Source organism: Pongo pygmaeus, chromosome 10, assembly GCF_028885625.2.
Source record: "Pongo pygmaeus isolate AG05252 chromosome 10, NHGRI_mPonPyg2-v2.0_pri, whole genome shotgun sequence".
Lineage (NCBI taxonomy): Eukaryota > Metazoa > Chordata > Mammalia > Primates > Hominidae > Pongo > Pongo pygmaeus.
Window position 1 is genome coordinate 17,481,287 of NC_072383.2, and position 16,346 is coordinate 17,497,632.

Here is a 16,346-nt window from a genome sequence, read left to right on the forward strand (position 1 = left end):
AGCTGAAAAGAGAGGCCTCACCAGAAACCAACCATGTTGGCAACATAGTCTTAGACAGGCAGCACTCATAACTGTGATAAAGTAAGTGTTTGTTGCTTAAGCTACCCATTCAGTAGTATTTTGTTACGGTAACCTGAGCAGACTAATAAACTCTATAATTTCTATGACTATTTTTTGCTTCTTTTTTAAACCATTCTAGTCTAATTTGACATTATCCTGTGTTTTCTACATGATATTTTGATCCCTTTTTATTGTTATTTCTATTCTTTGTGTGAAAATATTATGATTCTTTTATCATTTTACTTTCTCTCATAATGGTTCATTTCTTCATATACTTTATTGGTATGAGTTTATCTTGTGAAGATTTTGTTTTGGTCTTGGTTTTGGTTTAGGAAACCTGCATTCCTTGGGTTAGGAAGCACTCATTCTGGGAGGCTTCACTGTCCTTCCTGCTTTCTCTCTAGGCAGTATATGTCTGTGTAAATTTGAATCCCACACAGGAAGTGGACTAACCTGAGGGTTCTATTTTATTTTTTCATTTTGCCTATTTGTATTTTTGTGGCCAAAGAAAACTGACAGATATTTTCTTTTAATTTTCCTAGTTCTCCTTTTATGAATAAGGTAGGTCTTCTTAATGATCTACTTAATGTAAATAGATCGAGTTTATAATCCCACAGGTTTATGAAATAGATTTCTGTTTTGTCAATTTATATTTGGCCAAAGGAAATTGACAGATATTTTTCTTTTAATTTTCCTAGTTGTCCTTTTATGAATAACATAGCTCTTCATAATTACCTACTGAATGTAAGTAGATTGAGTTCATAATCCTACAGGTTTATGACATAGATTTCCTCCTGATTAGAGATTTAGGATGAAACCCCTAAGGTCTACATCTGGCTCTGACTAGATATAGAGGAACAATCTTCTCATTAAAGATTGTTTCTCATGTAATGTTTCTTAATGTCCAAAATGTGGAGAAAAATTTTAAGGCACATTAAAATAGGCTTTATGTCTGTATCTCTGACCAGATATAGACCTTAGGGATTTCATCCTTAATCTCTAAAGAGGAGGAAATCTATTTCATAAACATAGAGACATTGACTCCATTGAGCTGTTTTTGTTTCGGCATTGACTCATGGCATTAGTGGGATTCTGTTTAGTTTCTGAAAATTGTGGATTTCTAAGCGTTTATTAAGGAGTAGAGTCTTCCATGTTAGTCCGATGTCCCATATAGTGTAGAAATCTATTTAATATCTTTAGGTCTCTGTTTATAGATCTGTAAAATGGAGATAAGAACCCCTAATGTACTGGATGTTCATGAAAGCAGTTTACATTAACATATATTAATGACTTAGTATATTTCCTGGTGAATCATAAATATTCAGTAAATATGAATCATTAATGTAATTCTAAAAAACATCCGTTTAAATTATGATATATGAAGCTATCAAAACTCAGCATTTGAAGCAATTTGAAATCATTCACGTTTTATATTTTTTCTAACAAAAGATTGTTTCTCATGTAATGTTTCTTAACATCCAAAAATGTGGAGGAAAATTCTGAGACACATTAAAATAGCCTTTATGTTATTTGCTTTTGCCTAAGTTTTCTAATATATGTTGAATTTCCTGCAAGTGGCATTATGTTTTGGGTTACTGTCTGAGCTTTGCAATTCTGTACAAAGATTTCATGCAAAAAAAGGCTACAGTGTTCTATTCTGCTGGAAGCATTTTTCAGTAAATGTATTTTTAATTTTTCTTATACAACATTGATGTCTAATGAATGGATTTTCAAATATTATAATTACAAGAGAGAGGCAGTTAGGTCTGAGGGCAAAGAATTTGTAATTCAGAACTTCTGATAGTTTTTGATAAGCCAGTTTAAAGTATCTATAAATCTATGTATATATTACATTAATTTTATTGATTAAAATTGTTATAAATTATTTGAAGGATGAATGTGGAATCTTTGCTCTTAGAGGAATTAGAGAATGAAAGGAAGAAAGAAGAATGAAGAGAGAGAGAGAGAAAGGGAGAAAAGGTGAATCCATTGAGTTAAATTAGTAAATAATTAAGAGTGGTTAAAACAACAATGTTCACACATTTTTAATTTAAGACTGTTTGATCCTTTTAAACTTCATTTGAATCTGCAATTATTTAAGCTGTGAGCTGTGCACTGAAGAGAGAGTAAAACTATAGATTTTAAGATTGTAGCTGGAGGTAATATATAAATCCAATTGATCGGTCTGGCAGAGAATTGATGCCACAATTTGTACCCAGTGGCATTTTCTCTCTCTTACTCAACTGGCTTTAGAACATTATCAGAAAGTCAATATGATACGCCAATATAGTGATATACGTTCAGTCATAAGTCCCTTGTTCAGATTAAAACTTAGGCACTCACATTGTGGATAATAATGGACAGACAGCCTGACTCCCTGTCACTCTGTGTCTCTCAGAGAGAACTTGACTTAACTTTACTGCAGGTTACCATACAGTTTTTAGTGTTCCCAAGAGACAGTCAAACCAGTAACAAAGGACGTCTGTCTCTTCAGGACAAAAAAAATCGAGAGAAAGTTTAATATATACCTAGAGCTGCAGTCTGACTGCAGAGCATTCTCTAGCAGCCTCCTGTCTCCATCGGCCTTTCCTGATGTTCTGATCAAGTTACCTTTAAAATTCACTCTTGATTTCATGTTTTGATTCTCTTTCCCTTTTAATTTATTAATGCATTTACTACCTCAGCATTATCTTTACAGCTCATTCCCTTCCAAGCTTGCTCATTCCCATAAAACTATTGAGAAAGTTTTACTGTCTTTCAATTCCTTGTATTGTAATTTAATTCTGAAGGTTATTTTATGTCACAAAGGTTTTTATTTTCTTAACAGTGCAAAGCTCTGTGAGAGGACCCATATACCATGTATTTTATCTTCAGCAAATATATTCAACTTATTGGCATGTTTCAGGCAGAGTATTTAACTAATGTTCAGTACTGTTATCAGAAGTTGTGATTTCATAAACTGTTATGGAGTACATTTGTCACAGCTCCCATGTAAGCTTGGTTAAGGCAACATTCTATAGCATGTGGTGCTTATCAGGTCTACAATGAAGATGACAATTATTTCTGCAATAAATTGTTGAGGCACAACTAGTCCAGATATTTATCAGTGATCGTTCATTTAGGATTTCTTTAATTTTGGACATCAGACAGGCAGCATAATGCTTAATTATAGAATAAAAATTTTATTCAGTTTACTGTGTAGTTAAGTTTTGCATAGTTACTCATTTGTACATTTCATTTTAAAACATGTGCTGAATGCCTTTTATGTAATCAGTCTCTTGCACTGTGTGCTAGAATGCAGCTGGGGAATGAAGACACATGGGATGTATACCCAAGTGTAGAAAACACTTAGTTCTCAAACATAAATAGGTGAAGATGAATGTTGGACTGGGATAGGGTAAAAAACAGAGTGGTCATGAAAGACATCCCGGCAAAAGTGGTATTTCAGTGGAGACACGAAGGAAGTAAAGATGTGAGCTGTGTGGACATTTGGGAAAATGGCATTCCAGACAGAAAGAAAACCATCTACAAGTCCTGGAAGTTGGGGCATGGCACAGGTTCAAGGAAGAGCAGGGAAACTCGTGCATCAGGAACAGAGGGGAAAGAGGGGTGCATCTTTAGGTGTGATTGCCCTGAGCTGTGGATTCTTGTGCAAACGATTTATTAAGAAGCTGATAAGGACGAGGGGGAAGCAGAAAAGCTAAACAAAAGTGCAAATTCAGGTGAAATCAACACCTCATCCTAATTCTTCTGGTGTTCTGTAATATAAATTACATTGCAAATTCTGTACCTCTTTAAGGTAAGAGAGCTGAGCTTTCACACTTCTGCAGCAGTCAGGCATTGGCACTTCTGACCACAAGGTAGTGCTCTGAAGAAGGTCGTAAGTGGAAAGCACACAGAAGCTGTGAGAACGGGTACATAGAACCCGAAATAATTTCCCAGGAGATAAGAGAACATGGAATCAGAATACCGGTGCTCATTAATATTCAGCCTCCCTTGCATTTAGATGTAGCCAATATATTTATGTTGTAAGTAGATTCCTTTGGTTACAATGAAAATAAAAGACCACAGGAGAATAAGTGATAAATCAACAAGACCAGTTAGGATGCTATTGCAATATTTTTGGAAAGAAAAACTAGTAAGACTAGAACGGTGAGATATGGAAACAGAACTACCTTTTCCGCAACAGGTTGCTGGCAGAACACAAGCGTCTTGAAAACTACCTCTAAAGATGCCGTGTCACGCCACTGTAGTGGCTTCTTCCTCTGCCTTTCTCTTCCTCCGCTGTCGCCCCCCAACTCTAGTCAGCCTCCGGCCGGCCGTCTCCTTAACACAGAACACCATGCCTTCAATTAAGTTGCAGAGTTCTGGTGAAGAGATATTTGAAGTTGATGTGGAAATTGTCAAACAATCTGTGACTATCAAGACCATGTTGGAAGATTTGGGAATGAATGATAAAGGAGATCATGACCCAGTTCCTCTACCAAATGTTAATGCAGCAATATTAAAAAAGGTCATTCAGTGGTGCACCCACCACGAGGATGACCCTCCTCCTCCCAAAGTTGATGAAAACAAAGAAAAGCAAACAGACAATATCCCTGTTTGGTACCGAGAATTCCCGAAAGTTGACCAAGGAACACTTTTTGAACTCATTCTGGCTGCAAACTACTTAGACATCAAAGGTTTGCTTGATGTTACATGCAAGACTGTTGCCAATATGGTCAAGAGGAAAACTCCTGAGGAGATTCACAAGATCTTCAATTTAAAAAATGACTTTACTGGGCTGGGCGCGGTGGCTCACGCCTGTAATCCCAGCACTTTGGGAGGCCGAGGCGGGCGGATCACGAGGTCAGTAGATCGAGACTATCCTGGCTAACACGGTGAAACTCCATCTCTACTAAAAAAATACAAAAAAATTAGCCGGACGTGGTAGCGGGTGCCTGTAGTCCCAGCTACTTGGGAAGCTGAGGCAGGAGAATGGTGTGAATCCGGGAGGCAGAGCTTGCGGTGAGCCAAGATGGCGCCACTGCACTCCGGCCTGGGCCACAGAGCGAGACTCTGTCTGAAAAAAAAAAAAAAAAAAATTACTTTACTGAAGAGCGGGAAGCCCAGGTACGCCAAGAGAACCAGCGGTGTGAAGAGAAGTGAAATGTTATGCCTGACACTGTAACACTGTAAGGATTGTTCCAAATACTAGTTGCACTGCTCTGTTTACAGTTGTTAATATTAGACAAACAGTAGACAAATGCAGCGGCAAGTCAATGGTATTAGCGGAATATTGTACTCATTGCATGTGTAGTTTGAGTACAGATTCCAAACCTATGGCTGAGTTTCTTCCAGTATGATCAAAAGTTTCTTTTTTCTTTGCTGTGAATAAAACTGAACTGTAGGTTCTCTGTAAGTGGAATTTTGGCCTTTCCCTCTTTTTTGTAAAGCAATGTCTGCCTAGTTTATTGTCCAGTTAACTTTAGTGACCTTTTAAAAGTTGGCACTGTAAATAAACCAGCTTGCAAAAAAAGTTTTCTGGACTAGAATTAACAAAATGTTATCTTTATTCATGAGTTGGAAACTGGAAAAAGGCTTCTGGAAGTAAATGTACTGAGTGGAGTTACTAGACTGTCTTCCAGCCTACTGCAGCCAAGGAGAACCACCGTATTGATCAACCTGTATGTAGCAGGGCTCCCTTCATTGCATCTGAGGACTCTTTCTTTAATTTTATTTTTAATCCTCTTGGCTTTAAATATATTGCCTAGAGACTCAGTTACTACCCAGTTTATGGTTTTTTTGGGGAAATGTAACTGGACAGTTTGTTAGCTTTTCAATTAAAAAGACACTTAACCTATGAGGAAAAAAAGAGAGAGAGAGAAAACTACCTCTAAAAGCCAAAATGGGAAAGTAAAAGACTAATATCAACATTGTCATCACTGGACAAGTAGGTTCAGGCAAGTCCACCACTACTGGCCATCTGATCTACAAATGCATTGACATCGACAAAAGAACCATTCAAAAATTTGAGAAGGAGGCTTCTTAGATGGGAAAGGGCTCCTTCAAGTATGCTTGGGTCTTGGATAAACTGAAAGCTAAACATGAACCTGGTATCACCATTGATATCTCCCTGTAGAAATTTGAGACCAGTAAGTACTACGTGAGTATCATTGATGCCCCAGGACACAGAGACTTCATCAAAAACATGATTACAGGGACATCTCAGGCTGACTGTGCTGTCCTGATTGTTGCTGCTGGTGTTGGTGAATTTGAAGCTGGTATCTCCAAGAATGGACAGACCAATGAGCATGCCCTTCTGGCTTACACACTAGGTGTGAAACAACTAATTGTTGGTGTTAACAAAATGGATTCCACTGAGCCACCCTACAGCCAGAAGAGATATGAGGAAATCATTAAAGAAGTCAGCACTTACATTATGAAAATTGGCTGCAACCTTGACACAGTAGCATTTGCACTAATTTCTGGTTGGAATAGTGACAACATGCTGTAGCCAAGTGCTAACATGCCTTGGTTCAAGGGACTGAAAGTCACCCATAAGGATGGCAATACCAGTGGAAACTCACTGCTTGAGGCTCTGGACTACATCGTACCACCAACTCATCCAACTAACAAGCCCTTTCGCCTGCTTCTCCAGGATGTCTACAAAAATTGGTGGTATTGGTACTGTTTCTGTTGGCTGAGTAGAGACTGGTGTTCTCAAACCCTGTATGGTGCTCCAGTCAATGTTACAACTGAAGTAAAGTCTGTTGTAATACACCATGAAGCTTTGAGTGGAGCTCTTCCTGGGGACAATGTGGGCTTCAATGTCAAGAATGTTTCTGTCAAGGATGTTCGTCATGGCAACAATGCTGGTGACAGCAAAAACGACCCACCAACGGAAGCAGCTGTCTTCACTGCTCAGGTGATTATCCTGAACTATCCAGGCGAAATAAGTGCTGGCTATGCCCCTGTACTGGATTATCACACAGCTCACACTGCATGCAAGTTTGCTGAGCTGAAGGAAAAGATTGATCACTGTTCTGGTAAAAAGCTGGAAGATGGCCCTAAATTCTTGAAGTCTGGTGATGTGGCCATCGTTTATATGGTTCCTGGCAAGCCCATGTGTGTAGAGAGCTTCTCAGACTATCCACCTCTGGTTCACTTTGCTGTTGGTCATATGAGACAGATAGTTGCCGTGGGTATCATCAAAGCAGAGGACAGGAAGGCTGCTGGAGCTGGCAAGGTCACTAAGTCTGCCCAGAAAGCTCTGAAGCCTAGTGAATATTATCCCTAGTACCTGCCACCCCAGTCTTAATCAGTGGTGAAAGAACTGTCTCAGAACTGTTTGTTTCCATTGGCCATTTAAGTTTAATAGTAAAAGAATGGTTAATGATTACAATGCATTGTAAGACCGTCAGAAGGAGAGGAGAATGTTTTGTGGACCATGTGTGTATGTGTGTGTGTGGCAGTTTTAAGTTATTAGTTTTTAAAATCAGTACTTTTTTTTTTTTGAGACAGAGTCTCACTCTGTTGCCCAGGCTGGAGTGTAACAGCATTATCTCAGCTCATTGCAACCTCCACCTCTGAGGTTCAAGTGATTCTCCTGCCTCAGCCTCCTGAGTAGCTGGGATTACAGGTAACGGCCATCATGCCCAGCTAATTTTTGTATTTTTGTAGAGACGGGGTTTCACCATGTTGGCAAGGCTGGTCTTGAACTCCTGACCTCAGGTGATCCGCCCGCCTCGGCCTCCCAAAGTGCTGGGATTACAGGCATGAACCACCACGCCCAGCCTAAAATCAGTACTTTTTTAATGGAAACAACTTGATGAAAAATCTGTCACAGAATTTTGAGACCCATTAGAACAAAGTTTAATGAAAAAAAAGAAATCAGAACTAACAAGATTTGCTTATGGACTTCAAAATTAATTCTCTATTTTTAATCAGTCTGTTTCTCTCTGTTTCAGCCTCTCTCTCTCACTTCTCTAACTCCCTCTCTCACCATATTTCTACTAATCCTTTCTTTGTATAAAGGGTAATTGTTCAAATTAGGTCAATTTTTACTGTTATCTGTCTATAATATCTCAACACTTATATTGTATTTGGGAAGTTATTAACTATTTGAAAGAAACTGATTGCCTGTAATGCATTCAGCTATCTGCTTACCACCAAATATTATCTTTACTCTTACTTGTCCCAGTTTACTCTTGATTTATTTCTTATCCCTCCCTTTGCTGTTAATATTTTCTACATATGCCAAGACAGTGAAATTTTTAAATGTTTCTTCTTTTTAAGGAAAATTGACTTCTGTCTTGGGTTCAAATAAAAAGAAAAATACCTTCTTCAGCAATTAAGTGCTCACTACAGTCCAATACAAGACAGAACAATTACTTAGATAAACAAAGAAAATATATGCCTACATCAACATATAAACAGAACAAATAGAAAAATAGATGGTAAATATTTATTCTGTTCATCTATATCAAGAACACATACCAAATAATCTTTATCATTATGATTTCTGTTGAGTCTCTAATGAAGCAATGAACTGTGTCTTTCATTGCCTTAATGTAAATCTTTTAATTATCTTATTGGAATAGTAGAAGATAAATCTTCTTTAATTTGGTTTTCCATTTTTCTACTTTGATTGTGTGTTAGAAAATAAATGTGAAGGTAAAATATGTGTATACATGTGAGATCACTACCCAACAAGCCTGCAGCAGATGACATCTGACTTTTAGCCACAAATATCCTGTGCAAAACTATCAATGTTTCAAATTTCTTACATATGGAATATCAAATATCACAGTTCACCTTTATAAATTGTCTTAAAAGAACAATTGGTAGTTGAAATGGGTTGCAAGAAACAAGAAAGTAACTTTTCCAACCCTCAAAGCACACCTGATACTACAACCATCTTCTTTCATAAATGTGCTGCACTATTGTATAAGATTTGCTGAGTCTCTCTAAACATCACTATCTCTCTATCTCCTCACCTTTAAAGATGTTCACAGTGGCAAAAACATTGAGAGTTTTTATTCCTAAAAATTATCTGATACTTGTCACCATTATAATAATACTATTTCCTCCTTTCAAAATGCATTAAAATTATTAAAAGTTATTGCGATTTTAAGAAACTATCTCTCCGCATCCCAAATCCAAAGTCAATTACATTTAGAGCAAGGGTGTGTATGAAATTGCTTTGAGTTACACCAACATTTAAATTTTCTTCTCAAAAATATTTTAGTCCTATTATCTTCATTTTATACTTAGAAATGTATTGTGTCGAATAAATAATATTTGGTAATAAAACACATCTGCTTTCATACATCTAAATAAACAAGCAGTTTGGCATAAGAATTAAAGAGTTTAAAATGCATATATATTTCCATGTTTGTACATAAGTACTTAATGAGGATCTTTTCTAATAATTGCTTAACAAAAACATAGTTCCTCTATACAAGGAAAAATGTTACCCTATTGGAGATGTGTATTTTTGTCTACCTCACTGCATTTAAGAATAGAACTATGTATGCTGAGTTGAGTTGATACCCCAAATGTAAACAAAATGAAAAAGAAACAGTGTTTTAGTATAGTCTAGAAATATGTAAATTTATTTTTATGAAAAAGGAACAACTAACACAGAAACAGAAAACCAAATACCGCATTTTTTTCTTATAAGTGGAAGTGAAATGATGAGAACATATGGACACATAGAGGGGAACGACACACAGTGGGGCCTTTCAGAAGGTGGAGGGCGGGAGGAGGGAGAATCAGGAAAAATAATTAATGGCTACTAGTTATTAGATAGAATGTATCTCTCAAAAGGCAGAGAAAAAAAGAGGTAGGGTGACTTAACTCACAGCTGTGTTATCCTTACATGTGGTTCCATTATACATTATAGAGGCCTTAAACATTACATTCAAATTTCCTGTTTGCTATATGCCTCCCCTACCAAAGCATGAAGGACTTGAGATCCAAAATTTATTTTCATATGTGTTTTCCAATACATAATAAGTTACTAGCGCATAGTTGACACTCAACTAATATTTGTTAACTGAATAATAACATTCTAAAGAAACTAGCCTAAAAGACAAAAAACTCTAGCAAATAATATATAATAATAAATTTATTATCAATATGATAATAAATATTTTCTTGAAAAGAAGGACATATGTGAAATAAAGCATCTCTGAGAGAGAACAGGCTTCCAGGTCAATAAAAAATGTGTTGTCAGTTTTTCTTAAGGAAAACAAAAATAGCTTACTACTGGTAAATATTTCGTAGTTTTCTACAGTTAATTTATGTTTTAGTTTTGCCGCTGGGATCAATTTATTCTCCAGAGTTAATGATTAAGTAAGTTTTACAAGATTTAGAATATTGCTACAACTAGAATTTTTCCTTTATGTCTGACATAAAGAAAAGGGCATTGCCCTCAGAATGTAACTGATACTTTTGTTAGTACCAGTGGTCTAGTTTTATCTCCTGTTATTCTGCTTCTTTATCTGCATGCTGTCATATACAAAGAAAGTTTCTAGGGCCAGGGACACAGACTTAAAAAACTTGGATGGGGAGAGTAGTAAAAAAAGTTTGAAGGATGAAGTGCATTCTTAATAGGGCAAGTTGAGGTAGCTCCATAGTTTCATACATGGATAGATTGGGGTCAACATAATAGTAGCTGAAATCTGTGCAACTATTGAAGAAAAAGCAATGACATATAGTACCAAAATAAGGACGGTTTTATTCCTCAGTGAGGGTGAGAGTGCAGAAAAAAAAATGAATTCCCTTTGGAGATAAACCTTGTGTAACAAATGCATATATGATGGTTTGACTGTATTTTAGCTTGAGTTCCCCTGAAAGCAGAGTCTGATTTATTTCCAGATGGCATTTAGAAGGTAACACTAAAGAGCAGGAGCGAGAGTCAAAAGAGAGATGAGAATAAAGGAAGGAAGAAAAGTTCATCAAGTTGACCAGTGTGGGCAACTGGTGCTTGAGCTCACTCTAAAGAAGAGTATAGTATGCCTTTTAGAATTGTCCACCCAAAGGACAGGAGGCAGAGCTCAAGTTCACCACTGGTTGAGGGCCATTCCATCAATTCCCCCACACTTATAAGCTATTCAAGTATGTGTAAAAAGACTTCAATGCAGAAAGCTAAGATGCCAACAGTTGAGGAAAAACATTGTTAGTGAAAAGTGAGTAGAACCTGCACGAAAGTGTCCAGGGTTGCCTAATAGTGGGCCAGAGCATCAGACACATCAGACACCAAAAGTGATGCCAATGGCTCAGGGCTTATTGATGAATGGAATCCAAGATGCTTTAGTTTGTATTTCAACTTCTCAGAATCTCTAACGAATTTCTTATTATATCCCCTGAGACTGTACACATGTAGCTGTCTGGTGGCAGACGCATGAATATGACAACCCGTTTGTTTCTGTATAGATTCTATCAGAGGTTAAAAATAGGCAAATGATTGCTTTGAGAAAATTACTCAGTTAATGTTACATTCCAAGTTAATCTTAAGGGAGGTTTGTTTATTTTTGAAGTGTTTTCTTAAATACTCATATCTCAAGTTCCCTAAGTTTAAGGTCTGTGAATAAAGCTGCTGACATTTTGTGAGAGGTAAATGACTGACTCCTCAACATTTTATAAAGCAACTATTTTCACCATCTTTTTGATATATTACTATTTAACTATAAGATTGAAATCTCAGAATAATCTCACGCCTGGGAGATTCCCATAAGAAGTTATATATTCTCTGTGTCTCTAGTAGGCTACCTTGACCTTTCATGTTTTAAACTGCAGCCCTTTTCCATCATTAGATTTTAAAGTTTTCAAAAATCTAGGGAGAAAGGGTTTTCTTTCTCATCCTCCCTTACATTGCCTCTGGGCTCGGGAAGAAAGTAGGTAAAACAAAAGATTTTTGTTTGCCTTGAACCCAAAAGAAGTTCAAATGGAAGCCTCAAGTGCAATGACCTTAATGACTATTGCTCTTTTATCATAACGGTATACTTAATAGTTCATAGAATATTCAGTTCAGCAGGGCACAATTTGAAACTTCAGACAGAGGACATATCTCTGTAGGGAAACTTACCTTTCCAGTGGGGGTAATTCCTTTGTGTCTAAGGTTTTGGCAGATTGCAAGGGGGAAAAGCAATGTTTGAGGATATTTTAAAGATGACCCAACTAATGATATATAGTGAAATAAAGTCTACATCCTCTAATTTGTCCATATCAACCTGAATCAAACTGGGGTAACTGACAATTCAATTTTTTTCATGAATTAATTTGTCCATGTCATTGCAAACCTAGTTAGCAAATACACTGAAATACCAATAAGATAATATCAATATAACGTTTTAGACAAATTGAAGCAGTAACTACTGACCATGATATTATATGAGCACAATATTGTATGTGTGTGTTTGTAGGCCCCTGCAAACATACATGAGTGTGTGTGTGTGTGTGTCTGTGTGTGGTGTACATACAAAGCCAATTTATACCATCTAGCAAGAACTCATTGGTAAGTATTTAGGAATTTGGCAATGTGGTTATTAAACTCAGATACAATTAAAAATGAAACCATACAAGTTTTTAATTAAATAAAGTAAAAACAAAGTAATTACAAGTACTCAAAATGTTTTACTACATTTTACGATTATCTATGCTCTTGAGTTTTTTTTATTTGTTTATTGCATTGTGGGAATACTATGGAATGGTAAGGCATACCTCTTTCTAACTCCATTTTCAGTATAGTTGAGTTGATAGCTTGAAACTGGACAGAATACAAATACATCATGGAAACAAGCAAATGCTAAACTAGGGGAATAGTTTTGTTGACTGACTAAACTTAAAGTATTGGGGAAAATGTTAATAATGCAGAGTAAATTTAAAAGTATGTTGTGGATATAGCCATTCCATTGTCAACAACACAAAAAACGGAGTAAGTATTCCTCCAGCATTTGAAACTATTATCTGATTCAGCAAAGAAATTGTTGGCATCATTGAAAAAGTGTAGTTTTGACATATGCCTTTATTGATTCGTGTTTGTCTTACTCATGAATGGAAACAATAACATTAATCAACATTTATCAGTTGTAATTATAGGCTGGTTAGTCATATGAAAGTTCAGAAAAAATGATGAAAACATTCTATGAAAATTAATTTTCTATATGGAATTTAAGGCAGATATATTGTATATATACATTGCTATTTATAATTTCTTAATATTACTAACATTTATAATAAAGCATATACATAAATTATATGTGTATATTTAAGCATATATGTGTGCATAGAATGACATGTATATAAAACCTAGAGGTATTTATATAGAGATATATTTTTATAATAATAATTATGTATATAATATGATTTTTTTGGAAAATCTCCTCATTAAACATTTACTAGAATGGATTATACACCTAGGTAGTTTAATAACCAAAAACTTTATACAGGTTACACAATTGTTAAAATAACCAGTTTACTCAGAACTTTGGAAAACTTTTCTCCTTTATACATTAGAATTAAGACAAAATAAAAATTTGAATCAAATTTTTAGCAAAACTGTATTGAGATAAAGCTTATAATTTAAGCCATAAACAGAATAATCTTAAATGCAAGATTTGTAGTATTCATACCAGTGTAACATAAATGATTATTTACTTGAAAACACCTGCTTTTGGAGAATCCAAAATTTCCAGATAATGTAGGAATGATTCTTATTTCAAAATATTTTAATGTTAGAAAGTATGGCAAAGTGAATAAAAAATACCACAAAAAGAATATAAAGTTTTAAATAAATAATCGAGTAGCAATAGTACCTGAGAGGTAATGCATATTTTTGTAATGAGCTATGCCAATTACATATAATGCAAGTTCTTTACTTTGTTTCAAAATACACAGAAAAAGTGTAACAACTACTTTTAATATACTATTCACTTGGCAGTAGGATTTGAGCTCTTTAAAATGCACTAGGAAAAAAATCTAAATTTATGGTAAGAAAAAAGCCTCTAGCACATTTTCTAGCACATTTTATTTATAAATACCTATACATTATAATACGATTAAACCCTTTATTATAATGCGTCTCTTAATAGTTCAGTTCATCCATAATCACTCTTCCAAGCTAGACATTTTGATCTCAATATTTATAGGATGAACATCTTTCTGCTACCAACTTAAACATTTTTACTTCCTTAAAACCTAGAGAAAAACCTGTGACCTTCTTGCTCTTATTCTGGAATAAGCCTGGACCAGTCTACAGTCTGGGTTTATATTGTCATTCCCAGCACATTTGTAGGTATGTTGAATATACAGTCGTGTAGGGGGAAAGTGGAAGTTCCCCTTGACCCTCCAAAGTTTCACTGAAAAATCATGTTGCAAAAGGCAGATTAATTAGAGAAAAGGCATATAAATTTATTTAGTTTGCATGCATGGGAGCCTTCAGAATGAAGACTCAAAGATACAGGAGAAATTGTTCATTTGTATGCTTAGGTTCAACGAAGTGTGGACAGCCATATAGAAAGATGATTGGAGGGGGTGCAGCCAAGATGGCCGAATAGGAACAGCTCTGGTCTACAGCTCCCAGTGTGAGTGACGCAGAAGATGGGTGATTTCTGCATTTCCATCTGAGGTACTGGATTCATCTCACTAGGGAGTGCCAGACAGTAGGTGCAGGACAGTGGGTGCAGTGCACCATGCACGAGCCGAAGCAGGGTGAGGCATTGCCTCACTTGGGAAGCGCAAGGGGTCAGGGAGTTCCCTTTCCTAGTCAAAGAAAGGGGTGATAGATGGCACCTGGAAAATCGGGTCACTCCCACCCTAATACTGCGCTTTTCAGATGTGCTTAAAAAACGGCGCACCAGGAGATTATATCCCGCATCTGGCTCAGAGGGTCCTATGCCAATGGAGTCTCACTGATTGCTAGCACAGCAGTCTGAGATCAAACTGCAAGGCAGCAGCGAGGCTGGGGGAGGGGCACCTGCCATTGCCCAGGCTTGCTTAGGTAAACAAAGCAGGCAGGAAGCTGGAACTGGGTGGAGCCCACCACAGCTCAAGGAGGCCTGCCTGCCTCTGTAGGCACCACCTCTGGGGGCAGGGCACAGACAAACATAAAGACAGCAGTAACCTCTGCAGACTTAAATGTCCCTGTCTGACAGCTTTGAAGAGAGCAGTGGTTCTCCCAGCACGCAGCTGCTGGAGATCTGAGAACCCGCAGACTGCCTCCTCAAGTGGGTCCCTGACCCCTGACCCCCAATCAGCCTAACTGGGAGGCACCCCCCAGTAGGGGCAGACTGACACCTCACACGGCCGGGTACTCCTCTGAGACAAAACTTCCAGAGGAACGATCAGACAGCAGCATTGGCGGTTCACGAAATCCGCTGTTCTGCAGCTTCTGCTGCTGATACCCAGGCAAACAGGGTTCTGGAGTCGACCTCCAGCAAACTCCAACAGACCTGCCGCTGAGGTTCCTGTCTGTTAGAAGGAAAACTAACAAACAGAAAGGACATCCACACCAAAAGCCCATCTGTACATCACCATCATCAAAGACCAAAAGTAGATAAAACCACAAAGATGGGGAAAAAACAGAGCAGAAAAACTGGAAACTCTAAAAAGCAGAGCACCTCTCCTCCTCCAAAGGAACACAGCTCCTCACCAACAACGGAACAAAGCTGGACGGAGAATGACTTTGACGAGTTGAGAGAAGAAGGCTTAAGACGATCAAACTACTACAAGCTACAGGAGGAAATTCAAACCAAAGGCAAAGAAGTTGAAAACTTTGAAAAAAATTTAGACGAATGTATAACTAGAATAACCAATACAGAGAAGTGCTTAAAGGAGCTGATGGAGCTGAAAGCCAAGGCTTGAGAACTACGTGAAGAATGCAGAAGCCTCAGGAGCTGATGTGATCAACTGGAAGAAAGGGTGTCAGTGATGGAAGATCAAATGAATGAAATGAAGCGAGAAGGGAGGTTTAGAGAAAAAAGAATAAAAAGAAACGAGCAAAGCCTCCAAGAAATATGGGTCTATGTGAAAAGACCAAATCTACATCTGATTGGTATACCTGAAAGTGACGGGGAGAATGGAACCAAGTTGGAAAACACTCTGCAGGATATTATCCAGGAGAACTTCCCCAATCTAGCAAGGCAGGCCAACATTCAAATTCAGGAAATACTGAGAACGCCACAAAGATACTCCTCAAGAAGAGGAACTCCAAGACACATAATTGTCAGATTCACCAAAGTTGAAATGAAGGAAAAAATGTTAAGGGCACCCAGAGAGAAAGGTCGGGTTACCCACAAAGG

General features: G+C 37.1%; 1 protein-coding gene and 1 pseudogene across 1 annotated transcript; both read left to right on the forward strand.

Moving 5' to 3' along the window:
* The first annotated feature begins 4,377 nt into the window (after nucleotides 1–4,377).
* Nucleotides 4,378–5,289, forward strand: LOC129010232 (S-phase kinase-associated protein 1-like). The gene is made up of 2 exons (XM_054444221.2): nucleotides 4,378–4,832; nucleotides 5,147–5,289. Exons 1-2 carry the CDS (start codon nucleotides 4,403–4,405, stop codon nucleotides 5,206–5,208), a joined length of 492 nt encoding a protein of 163 aa, XP_054300196.1. The 5' UTR covers nucleotides 4,378–4,402; the 3' UTR covers nucleotides 5,209–5,289.
* Nucleotides 5,290–5,947: 658 nt separating this feature from the next.
* On the forward strand, nucleotides 5,948–7,339 carry LOC129009976 (elongation factor 1-alpha 1-like; annotated as a pseudogene).
* Nucleotides 7,340–16,346: the final 9,007 nt, after the last annotated feature.

Coding starts and splice junctions, on each gene's coding strand:
- LOC129010232 (XM_054444221.2), top strand. CDS start 4,403: ATGCCTTCAATTAAGTTGCAGAGTTCTGGTGAAGAGATATTTGAAGTT. Junction 4,833..5,146: donor GATCTTCAATTTAAAAAATG/ACTTTACTGGGC, acceptor AAAAAAAAAATT/ACTTTACTGAAGAGCGGGAA.